Source organism: Dreissena polymorpha, chromosome 8, assembly GCF_020536995.1.
Source record: "Dreissena polymorpha isolate Duluth1 chromosome 8, UMN_Dpol_1.0, whole genome shotgun sequence".
In the NCBI taxonomy this organism is placed as follows: Eukaryota; Metazoa; Mollusca; class Bivalvia; order Myida; family Dreissenidae; genus Dreissena; species Dreissena polymorpha.
The window spans coordinates 92,205,382-92,223,161 of record NC_068362.1 but is presented as its reverse complement, the minus strand read 5'-3'; the positions used below and the strand labels follow the sequence as shown (position 1 = coordinate 92,223,161).

Here is a 17,780-nt window from a genome sequence, read left to right as displayed (position 1 = left end):
CATCCATAAAAAGAGAAAACAGGGCTTAATGCAAGTGCATTATAAGTGAGGCATCCTCAATAAAAGGGAAAACAGGGCTTAATGCATGTGCATTATAAGTGAGGCATTCTCCATAAAAGAGAAAACAGGGCTTAATGCAAGTGCATTATAAGTGAGGCATCCTTCATAAAAGGGAAAACAGGGCTTAATGCAAGTGCATTATAAGTGCAGCATCATCCATAAACATTGGAGTAGACAGTAATATTTTCAAAGTCGCCAGCAACTTAGAACAAAACAGGTGGTTTTTGTGCAGTTTTTAATTAACATTTTGAGGGAAAGTAGCCAGCGCCAAGGTTATTAGTAACGGGTGAAATCCCGGCTGCCGCTGCTTTCCGAGAACACTGGTTAAGTGTCGTCCTCAAATTAGACTGTGCAGTTGGCACAGACTTATCAGACAACACTTCGATTTTATGGTGTTATTCATTGGAAAGAGGTCTTTTCTATGCCAAAATCAAGTTTAGGTGGAAAGTGTTGTCTCTGGCTAGCTAGTTATGAGCATTTTTCGAAAGCTTAACGCGAAACCTAAACGCAAACTGTGTAGGAAGGACAGACAGACGGTCCGATCACTATATGCCATACCGAGCTAACCGGAACACTGCTGTAAGTCACTGGCGCAACCTCTATTTGGAGATGCATTAATAAATGACCAAATGCCACTTCCGAAATGATTAGGACCGGATCATGTTGTGAAATTTCACAGATAATTGTACAAGGTGAGTACGTTTTTAATGTTTTTATGCCCCCGAAGAAGTGCATATAGTGATCGGACTGTCCGTCCATCTGTCCTTCCATCACGTTTAGGTTTCAAAAAATGCTCATAACTTCTACGTCGCTTCAGATAGCAACTTGATATTTGGCATCCATGTGTATCTCATGGAGCTGCACATTTTGAGTGGTGAAAGGTCAAGGTCATCCTTCAAGGTCAAAGGTCAAATATATGGCTTCAAAGCGGCACAGAAGGGGGCATTGTGTTTGTGACAAACACATCTCTTGTTTCAACATATTTTGCAATTAAACAAAAACTGCCAATGAAGTGCAATTCAGTAAAGATTTCTTTATTCACAAATGATCAGAAGCATACCATTTAGAAATGTGAAATCCCTTCATTCATGTTAGTTGTGACATGATAGAGTTTTTAAAAGAAAGCCAATTCCTTGCCTGTTCCACATACATACATGTATTCCCAGCCACTTAAATCCCTAACTACATGTACATAAAATGAATTTGTTGAATATGTACGAGTTAATGCATGCACAAACAAAATGGCTTTTTGCCAATCTATATGTAAAGAGAAACTTCTGCATTTTTCAAAAAGAGATGGAGCCCATGCATATGAGATGAGGCTATATCCAAGAATTCGAGATAGTGTCAATGCACATTTATAGCTATTTGAAAGTGACATATTTTTTGACAGTTCCTGCATAATTAGCGATATTTTTTGCCCAATTGGGAAAAGTACTGATAAGCCAAAGTGGGAAAAACTAGCGGGACAAAACCTGAAATTAACAAAATTAATGTGCAGTTTTCAGATTGGAAAATTGGTGTATTTGATTTGTTGCTAACAAATACTATAAAATTGATAACAAGGTGTAGTCAAGTTTTCAATATTATTCAAACGTTACCCCGTAAAATCAAGCCAGAGAGCTGCATAGGGAAATTAACTTAATGTTGCATATAATTCCCCCCCCCCACCCCGTTTTTTATTTTTTATTTTTAATATTATGTAAAAAATATAATTATCAGTAAATTTCAAGCGTCCCACAGACTCTGATTTCGAAATTCAAGCGTCCCCATGATGGGCCATTAAATGGCCTGTGATAGTACAGCTATCAAAAGTACGTCATGTGATGATGTGATTGCCATTTGACTGTTAATTCTTACATCGTGCCTTGGAGCCCCATGATTATGATTAGCCCCATCTTCTTGGCATTGGCTCCATCTCTTTTGGCAAAATGATCCCTTAGATTGGCAAGAAGCCAATGTTTCTGTGCATGCAGCAGCTAGTATATGTTTGAGGTCGTCAGTGATTTAATTGGATGGAAATTTGCTCATCACACAGGAAAACTACATCCTGTAGAATTATAAGTGAAATTTCAAAACATCCAGGCTTAAGCACCACCACTGAAGTAGCATTGGCTTATTTATAAATGCTTTTTTTTAAGACGTGGCGCCCCTGATTAAACAGCCGTGAAGAATGACAACTTCTCCCCTAAAGTGACCAACTTCAACCATGAAATTCAACCCCCAGCGCCCTCACACTACTTTGGGGGAAGGGTCCGCAGCCCTTAGGAGGGGAAATTTTTTGTAAATGGGGGAATTTTATATAATAACAAAAAACAACAACTGTGTTCAACTGTTATAATCATATATAATTTTATATTTCTATATATGTAACTGTCTATAGTACAGAAAGGTGGACTTTTACTCAATCTATATAATAGTAACCTTATTTAAAAGTCCAATATATTGCGGTTGAAGGGGTCCAAAGATTGCAACCTTGATATATTTGGCGCGCGATATAAATTGTCAGGTTATTCATGCATGTTTATGTATGCATCAGCATTGTTTGGCAATCTCAAAACACGCTATTTACGTACCTTATTGAAGTATGTGTTATCCATATGTTATTCATTGGTATAAAACAAAACATTATTCCATGTAAGTATTTTCAAATGCGTATACAGTTCAGTCCACGCGTTTTCCCCCAAAAAAGCACTCACTCCGCGTTTTTTTCCTGCTAGCGAGTGTTTACGCAGAGTTTGAAAGCGAGGTAAAACGCAGCATTCTGCCGAGTTCGCTTATACCCGCAGCGTGTATTACTTTAGCCTAGTCGGTAAATGCAGACAATTTCCGTTCTGCAATTATATGCGACCGCCCCGCAACACCACGTAAGCAGTGTGCTACTGGGCATGCCAAAAAATAACAAGAGCACCGCATAACCGGTGCCACACTCGGCTGCGAAAGCTTGTCAGAATTATTTTTTTTAGAGGCCACAGTGATCTTGACCTTTGACCTAGTGACACAACAAGAGATGTGTTTGTCAGAAACACAATGCCCCCTATTGCACCGCTTTGAAATAAAATTGCTATTTATCATTTGGCAGGTATAGAAATCATCTCCCTTTAAATCTCATTACTTCCCTTGAATTTTGTCCAATCCACTGGAGGGGGGGGTCTCACAGTCAATTATAACCATGTTAGACATCACTGACAACCAAGGCCTGTGGTTTAAGAGATCATCGCCAGAGTTGATCATGTATCTATTCTATGGACATAAGTCCACAGGTATGTGATGAACATCAAAGAAATTATAATTATATCATTTAAAAAAAAACTTTGAAGTATCAATCATTTGAGTTATAAATAATAAATCTGTACATTAACTGTGAAAAGAACTTCAATTCTTGGTAAGGAAATATATAATATGAGATTTATAATTATATAAATTACTTCCCTTGAAAATAATTGTCTCTAACAAATCATTATTTTTAGTAGCAAATAATTAAAAGCCACTACCGTGACTGTGATTGACAACTCGAAATGTGCAGCTCCATGAGATACACATGCATGCCAAATATATAAAGTGGCTATCAGGGATTTCAATAGACGCAGAATCCTTTAAAAATGACTCATTTTTGACGCAACCCTTTTTCTGCTGTGCGTCATTTTGACGCGTCGAAAATTTGACCCGTGCGTCAGTCAGTTAACATCTCGAGTTCAATGGTAATAAATCCCGCTGTGCTCCTAATTGAAATTAATGTTTCAGTATTTGAAACTCGGTCTATAATCAAGGGAATACCCCGGGCGTTGTTTATCTTATCTCATCTCTTCCAATACACATGTCACCGTCTAAATAGTGCGTGCCCAATAACTGGGTAATTAGCAGCAGTGATTACATGATAATTGATTGACCATCCGATAATTGCAGGTTTTTTGCAGACTTTTCAGACGGCACGGTTTAAGAAAGTCGGCAAAATTAATTAAAGTAAAAACCATATTGATCAAAGGTCTATTAATTATGTAGATCCAATAGTAGATCTAAGTCCAGCGAGTTTTGTCAGTTGTTAATCCACCGATAATTACGAGTAACACCAATCTTATATAAACTGGAATCACAGTTCATTTTTTATACTAACAAGTAATAATACTACACATAAACATTGAGAAAACACATTTTCTCGATAAGATATAAATTATCCAAGTAGAATTAAATTGCTGCGTCATGACCTTCGACATTGTTAATGGCGGACTTAACATTCAACCCGCGTTCAATTCAAAGCTGGTGATTCAAATTGCAAGTAATGGCGATTCAATAATGGAGAAAGCATTAACTGGATTTAACAAACATTTGATAAGGTTTGTTAAACCCGATAACAACAAGAAAAATTTGGATTATTAAAGTAAAACTACTATACTATAGGTAAGGCATTCCAAGGTGTACATATTTCAGACATGTATAGTATTCGGATAACAGTAATAGATATACTAGATGTTCCATGCTTTTAGATTGTGTTTTGTTAGAAAAGCTATCATAGGGATGATGATAATATAATGACGATAAATATGTGATGAAAAAGTGCTACCGGTACATATCTTAAATTATTTAAATGTGTCAAAAGACTTAAATGTGTTATAACTATAAGGAAGTATATTTAATGTACCAATTCATTAAAATATGTTGTGTTATGTATCATGGTATTGTTATTTAATAAAGCAGTATAACTTTTTAAGATATTGTGTTACTCTTAGAGCATATTTGTATCTAAAAAAATTGAATAATACAGACAAAAACACAATTAATGCGCTTCAAAATTGACCCCACCATTTTTCAATTTGACTCCTCAAAATTTCAGTCCAGGGGTCATTGACTCCTGGTTTTTAAAATCTATTGAAATCCCTGCGGCTATGTACAATATTGAATAATTTTCTCCCTTTTTAAAGCTTATTACTTCCCTTAAATCAGAGGTCCAGATAAGATGCGTATTTGCGTAAAATACGCATGAAAAAAAGAAAATACGCATGGCTTAAACTTTTGTTGAGTAAAAAAACTCCTGGCTAAATTCGGATTACGTATCGTGTGCAATTTCAATGCGCATTAGCCGTTTATACATGAATATAAGTTCATGTAATCATGACTGGTTCCCGTCATTGTGTCCACACCAGTAAAAACGTAGTGACATCACCATCTAAGTACAGAATGAGGTTCCCAACCTAATTTACTCCTCAGTCAGAACGGTATCATTTCATTTTGGCCCACGATAAAGGCTGATGTTGACACAACGGACTCTCCGCTGCATTGTTGAAAATCGATATACACTAATGGTGAAAACATTTGACATCACATTCGAAAAAAAAAACAAATCGCCCAACTTCAAGCATATAAGTTTTGCTATCAGTTCATCTCTTGTGTGGCACTATGGAAAAACCTTTTTCCTTCAAGCACTTTTTAAATGGCAGCCGTTATACACATATATGAATCAATGAATCCACTAGAATCATTATGTAATGCGAAAACTTGCTGCTTGCTTGTTTTTCATATGACCGTCACGATCTGTGCCGCCCTGACCGGCAGTCCATGTCCCGAAAGCGCTTTTCTTTTTGTGACATGTTCAGCAGCGTCTGCATGTTTTGTGTTTTATTGTCATGTAAATAAAACAAAAATTAATGACGAGCCAGTTATAAATGGTCGAACTCTATTAAGTCGACATCGTCATTAGTAACACCGGAAAAAATTGTACGCCCTATTATTGACAGTATATTAAATAAAACAAAAGTTATTGCTTTATTGTGTACAAAACTGCTTGTAATAGCAAGTTAACACTACAAGTACAATTTATTATTACTTCAGGTCCTTTGAACATAAATACTCCTTAAAATTATCGGATTATGATTTTCACTCATCAATTAAAAAATTCATGAGTGAAATACCCCTCGGCTGAAAAAATTATCTGGAGCTCTGCCTTAAATTTGTATTTTTTTGACAATAGACCGTAAAGCGTGACCTTGACCTTTAACCACAATGTGTTTGTCAGAAACACAATGCCGCCTACTGCGCCGCTTTGATTTATTTAACAAAAATATATACGTGGGCCGGTCAGATAACTATGTCCATTTAAAGCTTATTACTTCCCTTGACTTTGTTTTTTCGACTCTAGACCTTGAAGGATGATGTTCACCTTGAAATTTTACCACTCATAATGTGCAGCTCCATGAGATACACATGCATGCCAAATATCAAGGTGCTATTTTCAATATTTAAAAAGTTATGGCCAATGTTAAGGTTTTAGCACGACGCCTACGGCGGACAACGAGCTGGCTATGACAATAGCTCGGGTTTTCTCCAAAAACAGCCTCGCTAAAAACATTGTTATTAAAAATTGTTTAAATACTGTGGCTTATAAAAATAAAGATAATTGTATAAAAAAATAATATATGTTTTCATTCACAGGTACGTCTACAATATGAATGAATATACGACACTTAAAAGTTTTGACAAATTAATATTTAATTCATTACACAAGAATACATGTTCCGTTAAATTTCCAAATGAGAATAAAAGTTTGTAATCCGAAACACGCTTCCGATATTTAATGTTAACACGACGTTTACAAATGCTTCCAATAAACAGTCACCATGTATATTTCCTGACAAAAGCGCGCGAAAATTATGCTGCAATGTACAAGTTCAAGGTTAATAGCATGAGTGTATTGATTTTTTATACAAACTTTGTAGCGCAGAGTACACTAAATTCTGTTGATTTGGGTAAAAAGTTTGTTTTAGGTATTTTTAACACAATTATATCACGAATAATTTGATGTTTCCTCCAAATTAATTTCAATTCAAACACGCCGTTTCTTTATCGTTAAGGTATTTTAGTAGAGTCATTATTAAAACTGTTATTGTACTGTATACTGATTAAAGAGAACATCTGGACAGAACTGGATTAAGTGTTTGTCGTTAAGAAAACACGCAAAGCTTGTCTTCTGACCTATTGCGTAGACTGCTGTCTATGGTGTTTTGACAAAAGGGATTAACATGTGTGAATGTCACTCTGCTGATTTGTTCCATAATTGACCAGACTCTGTTCCGACAATTAAAACCATTCCTTATGCATTCGTTGAACGTGTTTACTTGAGTAAGTTATGCCTTCAGACAGGAAGCGGCTTTTCTTTGATAACGTCAAACTCTCAATTCACACAGATTTGCGAGACTTTTAATAGGGTCCTCGGTCATTTGTTCACATGTTCAGTATAGAAAAAACACGCGCTAACATGAAAACTTTGGATTAAATTATCATAATAAAAACAATGTTGCAAACTGTGATTATATTAATTGGTAAATATCAGTTAAAAGACGCATTTTGTTTGTTGTATAGCAACGAGTTTTCTATACAACTACTTCTACAACCACATGGGAATCGATCTATCTTGTGTTGTTTTTTTATTGTATATTATATATATATAAATAAATATATATGCACTTGTAATAAATGTAATTTTATTTGAAAATCAGGAAGTTAAACAAAGTTAAATTGATCGTTATCTCGTATAACACGGAGTTTCCCCCGCGTTGCCAACGCCGAGGGCGGCCGCATCGGCTTATCAATTTTGCCGATCGTTCAACGCGGAGTCCCAAATCATGCAAACACAGTGTATTGCGAAATTTTCTTAATCTCCCTCAGAGATACTGTTCGCGGAGTATGGAGAGAAATCGGAAAAAACGCGTGGAGTGTACTGTAATTAAATTTGTAATCCGAAAACAATTGCCAAGTTTTATTGTTCAAGAAAGCATGCACAAATTAGACCCCCAATGACGTCAACTTATCCTCATGGAAAACATGGACTTTAATAGTAGTGCATTTTTACAAACTGAGGGAGCTTTACCTCTAAATTAAAAGCAAGTAGTTTACACTGTATCTAATGCGCAAAGATTGTTGAAATAGGTCAGTATTGACTTGTGACATTTACAGCTATAATTGTATACACCTTCATGTGTGCACTGGTGCGTTTCGGCAGTTCAAAGCAATTTCAAGAGAGAATGTTAACACCCGAAATGACCTGTGATGTTTGGCTAGTGTTGCTATTGTTTATTGCAGTTCACAGATGTTACAGTTTTGTACAATGAAACCAAACAATCTGGTCTAAGCTGGATTATGAATGTTGGATTAAACAGAAAATTAAAGTGGGTGAAAAAAGGGTAAAATACTAGCTTGTACCTGATTTTATCTGATTATGATCGTCACATTTTTGGGAGCCATAACCATAGCCGATTTGTGATATATTGGACAACACAATATAACGGACAGTGATATATTGGAGTCAATTTTCAACTATAAATCAGCGATTTTTTCTCATTTTTTGAGGGGGAAAAAAATCATTTTTTTGGGGAAAAAAATATACTTTTCAGATGGGGGACTGCCGCCGAAATTCGGCGGCAGATTTGAAAGATTGTGGGCCCTGCCCCCATTCCAAATGTGTTTGCCCTAAAATAAAGGGATTTGAGTTTTTTATACAATGAACCATGGGAATCTTAGGGTACACCTAGGTAACATCACTGTCACTTGTTGGGCGCCGAATGTCGAGGGGTGAGCAAATTGTTCAACCAGTTGGGGACTCTGATCGGGTACGACTTGTATCAGGGTGAATGCTCTCTCGATTTATCTAATCGGGCCGAAAAACAACATCTTCCTTATCGTGACTAAGTTAAAACCATAATAAAATGAGTGTTTTTATTTTAAAACAAAACAAAACACAATATCCGAAAACTTGAACATACCGAATTTCTATCCCATGACAAAATCTAATGCATACAGAATAAATAAGCAGGTAATAAAATACTTTTTACGCAAAGAAAATAATAAAAGTGTATTGATAGAAGTTTTACCGTTTGCTTTGCTTTTCCTGGAGAACTAACTGCCGATTTTCCATCCGATTCCATTTTTGCAGCTGTTTTTGTTGCAGCCATTCTCCCACTTCCTGTATTAAGTTAGACCTTATTCCATAAACATAAATATTGTATAAAATCCAGTATCGTTTAAATATCATTAATAAGTCAATTACATTTCTTAGAATTTATTTATTTTGTAAAATTACACACTTAAATAAACACTTTGATAAAAGAAATCTTTTAATTCTCTAAATTATAGATTTATGAAGTAGATCACTGAAGACGTCGTCTGAACCAAATGACAGTTCTCGAAGATCATGTGCACATTTTATACATTAAACGTCTTTAAAATGTACAGAAATATGAAAATAATATTCTGTACACAACTTTATAATAAAATAACCTTACAGTTATGACCATTTTATTTTTTATTGCCATGTTACTTGTTGAAGGGTTTTGGTGAATTTCTTCATTGAAAGCTGGAAACATTGATTTTAAGGTTTGTTCAATTATTAGTTAAACTTGAAGAACTAGTTCAATGATTAGACTCAGTCAGGTTTAGTTTACAGAAAGAACTTTTATTGGGATTTTCCTCTCTCAGGAAGTTTGGTCAGGATGGCTGCATCAATCCATGTCATTGAGTCAGTGGGGAAGTTTCTGGGAGTAGGACATTCTTCTAAAGAAAATCTGCAGAAATGGAAAACCAAGGCAGAGGAAAAAATGAAGGTATTTATAAATTAAGCATTTCTGGAAGCTCTGTCTGGTCATGGTTTTACTGAATTTCTCTCCTCATAGTCCTTACTATGATTCTTGATTACTTTATTAATGAAAGTGTTCTGAATACAGTATGCTTCTTGACCCTATTTCCGGTGTATACGAGTCAGTGTTTTTTTTCACTTATAGGGGAATGGTGGCGGGCCCGTCCAAAGGGGAAAAAATGCGTCGTTTTTTAGGAAAAGGGGAAAATTAAAAATTCACTCTTTTATATGTAATGATATTTATTATATGAATACACATGTTTGTATGAATATAATATTCACAGCAGAATGTCCCTGTACTTTTTCTGAAATATATATCAATGATTTTTTCAGTATTAGTTTCAGACAGTTCAGCCTTAATGCACAGTCTCAGTTTTCTTAGCCATTTTGAGTCTAATTGAGTTTTTTAAATCGATTAAATGGCAAATTTGAGCATTTTTTATCAATAAAATGGACCAAATTGGAATGATTTTATCAACAAATATTGACACAATATAGATACATCAGACCTTTTCCTGGCCATTTTGGGAGAAAAATGCAATTCATGTGAAAAGTCCTCTGATTTGGGAAAATCTTATCTGCTTTAATATAACACTTTATAATAATTAAAAATCATATGAATTATAGTTATATACTTTGTTAGTTATTTATGAAATAAATGTGAGATATATTTATCATGATTACTGTATGAAACAGTTCTTTCTAAAAAAAAAAAAAATAATAATATTTTTTTTAACATCTGGAGGGGATTTTTTTTACAAAATGGGGGAAAAATATATACTCTTTTTTTAGGGGAATGGCCCCGAAATTGCCATAAAAAAAAACACTGCGAGTAACCGTTGCAATCCGTGATATCAGAATATCGATGACGTCACTTAATTTGCATACCAGAAATTTATGTCAGTGCGCTGTCAAAACTTCCTGCAAGCTGTCAAAGTCTTCTTTTTGATCAACTATGAGCTTTTTCAAGGTAAGTTTATGATTTTTTTATTCAGTACCTGTTTTTTATACAAAAAATCCATACCCATTACACTTACATCCATGAATGTAGTTTTTAATAACTAAAAATCCAATGCAGAATGTCTGTCAGCTAGCGTCCCTAGATACAGGTGTCAAACTAAAAGTCCCCCATGTAATTTAGTCCCATGGAAAGTTTATTTCAAAATTAATTCAGGTCTTACATATTTCCTATTTCTTAATATATTTTTTTTTATAGTTTCCATCAAGTGTTCAAATGAAAAGGAGACGCAATTACGATCCTAACCAGATTGTGCTCAGACTTCCCGAATCTCCGTCGGACCTACGGACATGTCCGACACAAACAGTCAAGGCCGATCGAAATTCTTAACTCTTCAGCCCAAAATGTCCGACACAAATATTTTCCGGTTTTCCCAAGAAATTAAAAGTATTTACAGAACATCGGCAAAATACGGCGGAATACGCACTTTGATGATTTTGTGAAATACGAATTTGGTGAAATTCGAATGTATTCGTCTGTCAGTTAACCCGCTGTTGATTGGTCCAAAGTTGTATTGTCAAAAATCGGAAATAATCTGTCCTTGCTCGGTGAAAAATGTTCTAGAAATACATTCGGTTCCGTGCTTATTGTCAGCGAGTAAATAAATGCATGCTTCAAGCCAGAATCGGTACATTTTAGTGCTGCAACAATATACCGGTAAATCGGTATATATCGCAATACGCAATCCGCATATTGTATTGCGATACGATTTTCGTCATACCGGTACGAAAATTTCACAAACATGCATCAACATTTCGTTCAGAAAAGCCATCCAAAATAATGATATCAAGGTTAACAAAACAAAGCGGTATTTTGTAAAAATAAATTGTTACGTAAAAATGGCATTCTAAAAAGTCTATTATACAGAGACTGAGTAGCGTTGTTACATGGGAGCATTCTTCTATGCTTTTAAACGAATTATTGTTGAATTAATTACGCACAACTCAATGTTTCGTTCGATTCTGAAATGAGCATTATTAAATTTGTAATCCGAATTTCGGAAACACGCTTACGAAATGTAATGCTTACGCGACAATAAAAAAAGTGCTTTCTTCTTTTTCGCAATAAAAAGCGCGCGAAAATTATACAGACATGTAGAACGTCGCGTGCAAAGTGTGGGTGTATTTGTGTTGTATAAAATGGGAACATCACGTCAGGCGATTTACGGGTGTTCATGGGAAAAAAAACGCCTGATTGGAAGTTATTTCATCACATCTTTAAATAGTAACAAATTCCAAAATGTATTTGATATTTAAGAAAATTGGTGAATGTTTGTGTTTTGTGTTATTCTTGAGCATTTTTATAGTAAACATTTACCAGAATTTGCTTTAAAACTGGAATATACGGGGTTATCGTGTAATTGGCGAGTTATAATTCTGGTACAAGTAAGCAATATATTGCGATATATTGCAATACGGGTTTTTTTAACTGACAGTATATCGCAATACGCTTTTTGGCGTATTGTTGCAGCACTAGCACATTTGACCATCATTCGATCAACTTTTAGGTCACAATATACCAAAAGATTTCCTACACAAATTCAATGTAAAAGCAATAACTTTAACGAAAAATAAAGTCAAACTTTTGCGCATAGAGACCCTCATAACCATACCTTTTCTCGAAGAGCATTCCAAGCCAAATTGATTTAAGCAATAAAAAGATAGGTCACGCGATATGCAAGAAAGAACTTGTCACAAATCAAAAGTCACTGTTTTACGGCCATCTATTTACCGGCTTCTATCCAGTTCATGAGGGTTTACTGCCATCTGTCAAAGTCTTATGTAGTCTCCAATCTTCAGATAAAAGAGTGAATTTCTAGTAAACAACATGTTTTCCCTGCCACATGCTCACAGAAATATTCTAAAATTAAGTCATGGCAAGTGACCCTACAGAGAACCGTGTCTTCAAATAAATGATGTTCATGTTTTTAGAGAGTATAGCATTGCACTCCAAAAAGATTTAGTATATTGTAACCTTTAGTTTAAACAAAAGTGAAAGTTAAACAAAAAAAACAGCTTGCAGTTATCAACGATATCAAGGAGCATGCACAGAGTTTAACGGGGATTTATAACCAGGTGATTTCGTTTTCATTTTCCTTCTTTTGAATTAAGTAAATTTATAGTAAATATACATAATGTGGAAGTATTGGAATGTCGCAAAGCCTGAAAATCCAAAATGGGTTGCAGATGCAAACGCCCGTGAGCTAGTCGAAAAAATACAAGGATAAGCATCTTCTTGTAAATTCATTGAGTCTTGGAAGACAGGCAAACCATGAATTTGAACAAATTACTTTGTTACTCAAAACAATGTGATTAACTTAAGAATAGACTGATGTTATCGTTTCTTTCCAGAGCAATTGCCACCAAGGAGCCCGAGCCTGGACACTTGCAGAAGGATGAAGAAGACTGGGAACAAGATGACAGTGAAGATGACATTAAGCTTTTAAATAGAAAAGATACAGATAGTGATTTTATTAGTGACTTTAATAATGAGGAAGTGGATGTTAATAAACTTTGTCTTTGTTACTTTACTTTGTTACTCAAAGTAATATGATAAACAATAAAATGATAAAGCAATATTTACGTATTTCTAATTATTTACATTTTTCTCAGTTTTGTTTGAATTTCACATATGTTCTTTGGTCTAACGGAATAACCTAAGGTCTGACAGAAAATTCTGACCAGTCAGACCAAATGTCTGACTGAAGGCTGTTGAGTTTCGGGAAGCTGGCCTACAAAGAAGTAATGGAAAGTGGGATGTCAATCTACAAGGCTGCCAGGGTGTTTGGGGTTCCAGAGAGTACCCTTAGAGACAGGCATTTAGGGATCCAACCTTTTGACCATGTCCCTTGTCATGGACAGAAACCAGTTTTCACCAGTGTCGAAGAAAATTTGTTAGTCAACCATGTGTCATACATGTCGAATATTGGGTAAGGGTATTTGAGGCAGGCTTTTTTGGATATGGCAAATGAGTTTGCTGTCATTCTAGGAAAGAAGAGTGGAGACGATCCAACTTTCAAGGGGTCATTGTATGACAGCTTCAAAAAAAGGTGGCCTGCTATCCACCTTGCTAAGCCAGAGCGCCTTGCGTTGGTAAGGGCAAAGGCCACATCAATGGAAGCAATGGACAAACATTTCAGGGAACTTGAAAAAACTTGTATTGAAAATGGACTCAAGGATCACCCAGAAAGGATATGGAACATTGATGAGTCCGGTATATTGATGGAGCATTCTCCAACCAGAGTATTGTGCCAAAAGGGGAATACTCCACAAGCAGTCACCTCTCCAAAAGGTAAAAATGTTACCATAATAGGTTGTGGAAATGCAGCTGGCTCATTTATCCGACCTTACTACATATTTCCTGGTAATAGGTGGTGTGATGACCTTATGAACAACACATGTCCTGGAGCAGGAGGAGAAATGAGCGAGACTGGCTGGTCTAATTCAATTACTTTCCAGAATTATTTAGCTAACCATTTCCTCAAGTTCGTGAACACTGCTGAAGGCCAGAATCACCTAGTCATTTTTGTTGAACACAAGTCACATTTCTCATTATCGCTAACTAATTGGGAAAGAGAACATGGAATTGTATTCTACATTCTGCCACCGCATACTTCACGTGTCACAGCCTTTAGATGTAGCTTGCTTTGGACCAATGAAGTCAATCTACAATCATGAATGCCAAACATTTATGAGAGAAAATCCTGGATGGACCATAAATAGATATATTGTTGTTGAATTATCTTCCAAAGCATACCTAAAAGCTTTCTCTCCCAACAATCTAATAAGCGCATTCAGAAAAACAGGCATTTTCCCCTTTGTCCGAAAGAAATTAGTGAAATGAAAGTGATGCCCTCTGTAATTTATTCAGCCATTGAAAAAACTCAGCAAGAAACTGAAAATACTGGAACAAGTCCTATTAAAACATGTGCTGAACAGTTCCTTCAAAATAAAACAATAGCTGTGGCCTCGAAGAAAAGAAAAATTTACCATCTGCCATAATAGGAAATCTATCTTCTGCTAAAAATGCAAAAATCATAGCAGCTCAACAAGTCAAATCAAAGAAATCCCTTTTCAATCAACAGCTTCCATGTCAAAGTTATTCAAAAGAGAACACCTTACCTATAAGTCTCAGTATAAGTGATTTATCTACATATGAAGATGAGGAGGAGGAACTTTGCTGCATTTGTGACAAGAGAATGCCACCTGCTGTAAACCCGGCTTTTGTTGTGGAGTTTGCACAATGGGCACGGTGTGATAAATGCTCTCATTGCCATGGACTCATCTCAAATACTGTACAAAAATAAGAGTAATGTAAGGCATGAGTCTGCTTTTCTTTGTCCCCATTGTGACCCAGCAACAACAATCTAAATTTATCAACTTAGTTGTTCATGACATTTTTAGTTGGATGTGTTCCAGTGGATTAATTGATCAATAATAATTTTCTAACAATAAATTAGTGCCAAATAATTTCAATATCTTCAGAGGAATAACACAAACTTATTATTTTGTTGTAAATAGCAAGCAATTTTAGTTCATAATAACGACTTTAAACATTTATAAACAGACAGTTACCCTTTCAAGACAGTGTTTAAAAAAGACCAAGCTCCCAGGGCGATTTTTAGATGGCCACTTAGCAACCGTCTAAGGTGGTTAGTCTAAAATTCAGGTCGATATGGCTTAGCTACTAGGAGCCCAATTCCCGCTTACTACGCGTATCCGCGCGAGAAAGAGTTGTATAATTTATGCAAGAGGTTTGAGTTCTCCAATTATATGCATTCACAAATGGAAACATGATAATAATATCGTGTTAAATGCAATAGTTTCAAATGGTGCTTTTATAGAAAAGAATCAATAAACAATGATCGTATTGTACGTGTCGCGGAGGAGATTGTTTATGAATGAATAAAAAAGTCCACTTTCTGCAGCATCTTCATGACGTAGTATTTTTGCTCAGTCCATTCATAATATGAGGCTTTAAATAGATGCGCCTGTCGATAAACAAAGGAAAGTCTACGGGCGATAACAACGCAATAGGTTACTCTCTCACATTCACCTCAGTGACGTAGTACAGGTCGTAAATTGAGGTTATTAATAGATTCGGGAAAAAGTTAACGCTTATTTATATTCTCAATTTATAAAACTTTGAACATAAGTTCAACAATAACTTCAGTGATACGATAGACAAAACAAACAAAAATGTTTCATAATCGCTTAACCCGAATATAACAAACAATTTATAATAATAATACGAATGACCTGTTTCGTAACCTCATTCATGCTACTACAGCGGGTTTTTCTGGAAAACGTTCTTTGGTTCTCAGGTTTTTTTTTCCACTTCTTGGGAAAATAGCCCATGGCTTTGGAATTGCGAATTTTATCGGCATTTTCATGAAATTGGGAAAACAAATTCATTAGCCTTTTTTTCCACATGAAAAGTCCACTGATTAGGGAAATACTAAATTTGATATAACTCTTTATAATCATTCAAATTAAAAGAACAAAATCATATAATACTTTGTTAGATGTAATTGAATTGAAATTGAGATAAAATACGCATTAGACTTCTTTCTAAAAAAAAAAAAAAAAAATTGGGGTGGGGTGGGGGGAAATTGGGAATTTTTTGCCACATTTTGGGAAAAAAGTATACTTTTTGGGATTGGGAACATAGCCGAATTTCGGCTATAAAAATCGGGCCAAAAAAACCCCTGGATCTCAACAGATAGCGGCGATCTTTTGTATTTACAGGTGCTAGCAACGCAATAGTAGAAGGTTAGTAGAAGGTTTAGCTTGTTTATATTCACAGTTCTCAATACATAGACAGTTGGATATGAGTTCATCAATTACTACAGGCATACTAAAGGCAACCTCGAAAATGCTTTATAATCGCTAAAACCGAAAACAACTAAAAATATTATATTAAATATATTTATAACAATAAATATCTTTTAAAAATGTAGTCTGCTTATACGCTGACTTTGGAATAAAGTTCGCAATTTACTTTTCTAAATAAATAAATACAATTAAACAAAAGTTAAACTATTGTGTTGTGTTTTTTCACTTGTAATTAGTTGCATATTCACCGCATGAAATGTGTGTTAGCATTGTCAAACCACACATAAGTGTGAGTAGATAAAAAATATACTACCGGAGAGCACTTCATATGTGTCCTCATATTCCTTGTTATGAGTATCTTTCTTCACTATCGAAATATATCATAAAAAATTATGTTGATATTTGATTTAAACGCAGTTTTCTTTCGACACATTTAAATCACACGTCAATAGCGCCATCATGCGAAAATGGGTCTTATGCGTTTCGGCAAGCAATTGTTAAACCCAACATGTGCTTTTGTGCAGTCAGGCCATAGGCGATGCTGTTCGCTATAAAATCACTCAATATGTTGTGTTTTTCCTTACCAGAAGGAGAGATAGCTGAGTGGGCTATTTATATGATGGGCGCATATGGAATAAGACCCATTTTCGCATGACAAGGGTCATTACAAATCTCATTGCGAATTGAAAATGCCACATTTAAGGACAATGCTTTTTAATACAAAATTGAATTAAAAATAGCAAACTTGTTAATAATGGCAGCCTATCCACACATCATACATGCCAGAATTGTTTAGGTCCAAAGCGGGACATTCCATAAAAAATTGTCCGGACATTTGACCAAAAAGCAGGACACCTAAAATGATCTATCATTCCACCTTTACTGTAGTCAGTATAGTACTAACAAAAACTCTCGATACTTTTATTCAAGACATAAAACATCATATGAAGCATGAACTCTTAAACATAACAATAACAGTTTTATTAAATAAGACAATAGCAAACAACGAAGATAATATTCATCTTTTTAGAGTATAAAATCTGGAACATTACGACAACAATACTCTTTATATTAAATTCAATGGCAAACATCAATGCAGGGGAGGTTATCCAGTACACTGAAAGTACGGGTTACAGTAAACTATCTACCGAACAGTTACATCAGCTTGACACGGAATTATTCCGCTATTTTGGAACTAACATTGAATGTAAATGACTCATTAATGACGTAGAGTTAATTTTATAAA

The 17,780-nt window shown here is 35.2% G+C and overlaps 2 protein-coding genes across 16 annotated transcripts in view; one reads left to right on the top strand and one right to left on the bottom strand.

Annotated features, from left to right (window-relative positions):
* The window catches only part of LOC127841244 (exocyst complex component 4-like), a 90,354-nt gene extending 81,305 nt beyond the window's left edge, over positions 1-9,049 (bottom strand). For 12 of the 13 annotated variants that reach the window (XR_008030813.1, XR_008030814.1, XR_008030817.1 and 9 more), the window contains exon 1: positions 8,922-9,048. Coding sequence is in view for 4 of the 13 variants with exons in the window: in XM_052369905.1 (XP_052225865.1) it covers positions 8,922-9,002 (81 nt within the window). In the remaining 9 variants the exon portion in view is untranslated. Of the gene's footprint in view, positions 1-8,921 lie in introns of all 13 variants that reach the window. The other variant, XM_052369906.1, reaches the window with a different exon arrangement.
* Positions 8,978-17,780, top strand: part of LOC127841246 (inactive rhomboid protein 2-like) — an 85,080-nt gene continuing 76,277 nt past the window's right edge. Inside the window, exons 1-2 of one of the 3 annotated variants that reach the window (XM_052369910.1) lie at positions 8,978-9,022; positions 9,526-9,650. In XM_052369910.1, coding sequence (XP_052225870.1) covers positions 9,540-9,650 — 111 coding nt within the window. In that variant the 5' untranslated portion in view covers positions 8,978-9,022; positions 9,526-9,539. Of the gene's footprint in view, positions 9,023-9,216; positions 9,651-17,780 lie in introns of those variants that run through there. The other 2 variants (XM_052369909.1, XM_052369911.1) reach the window with 2 other exon arrangements.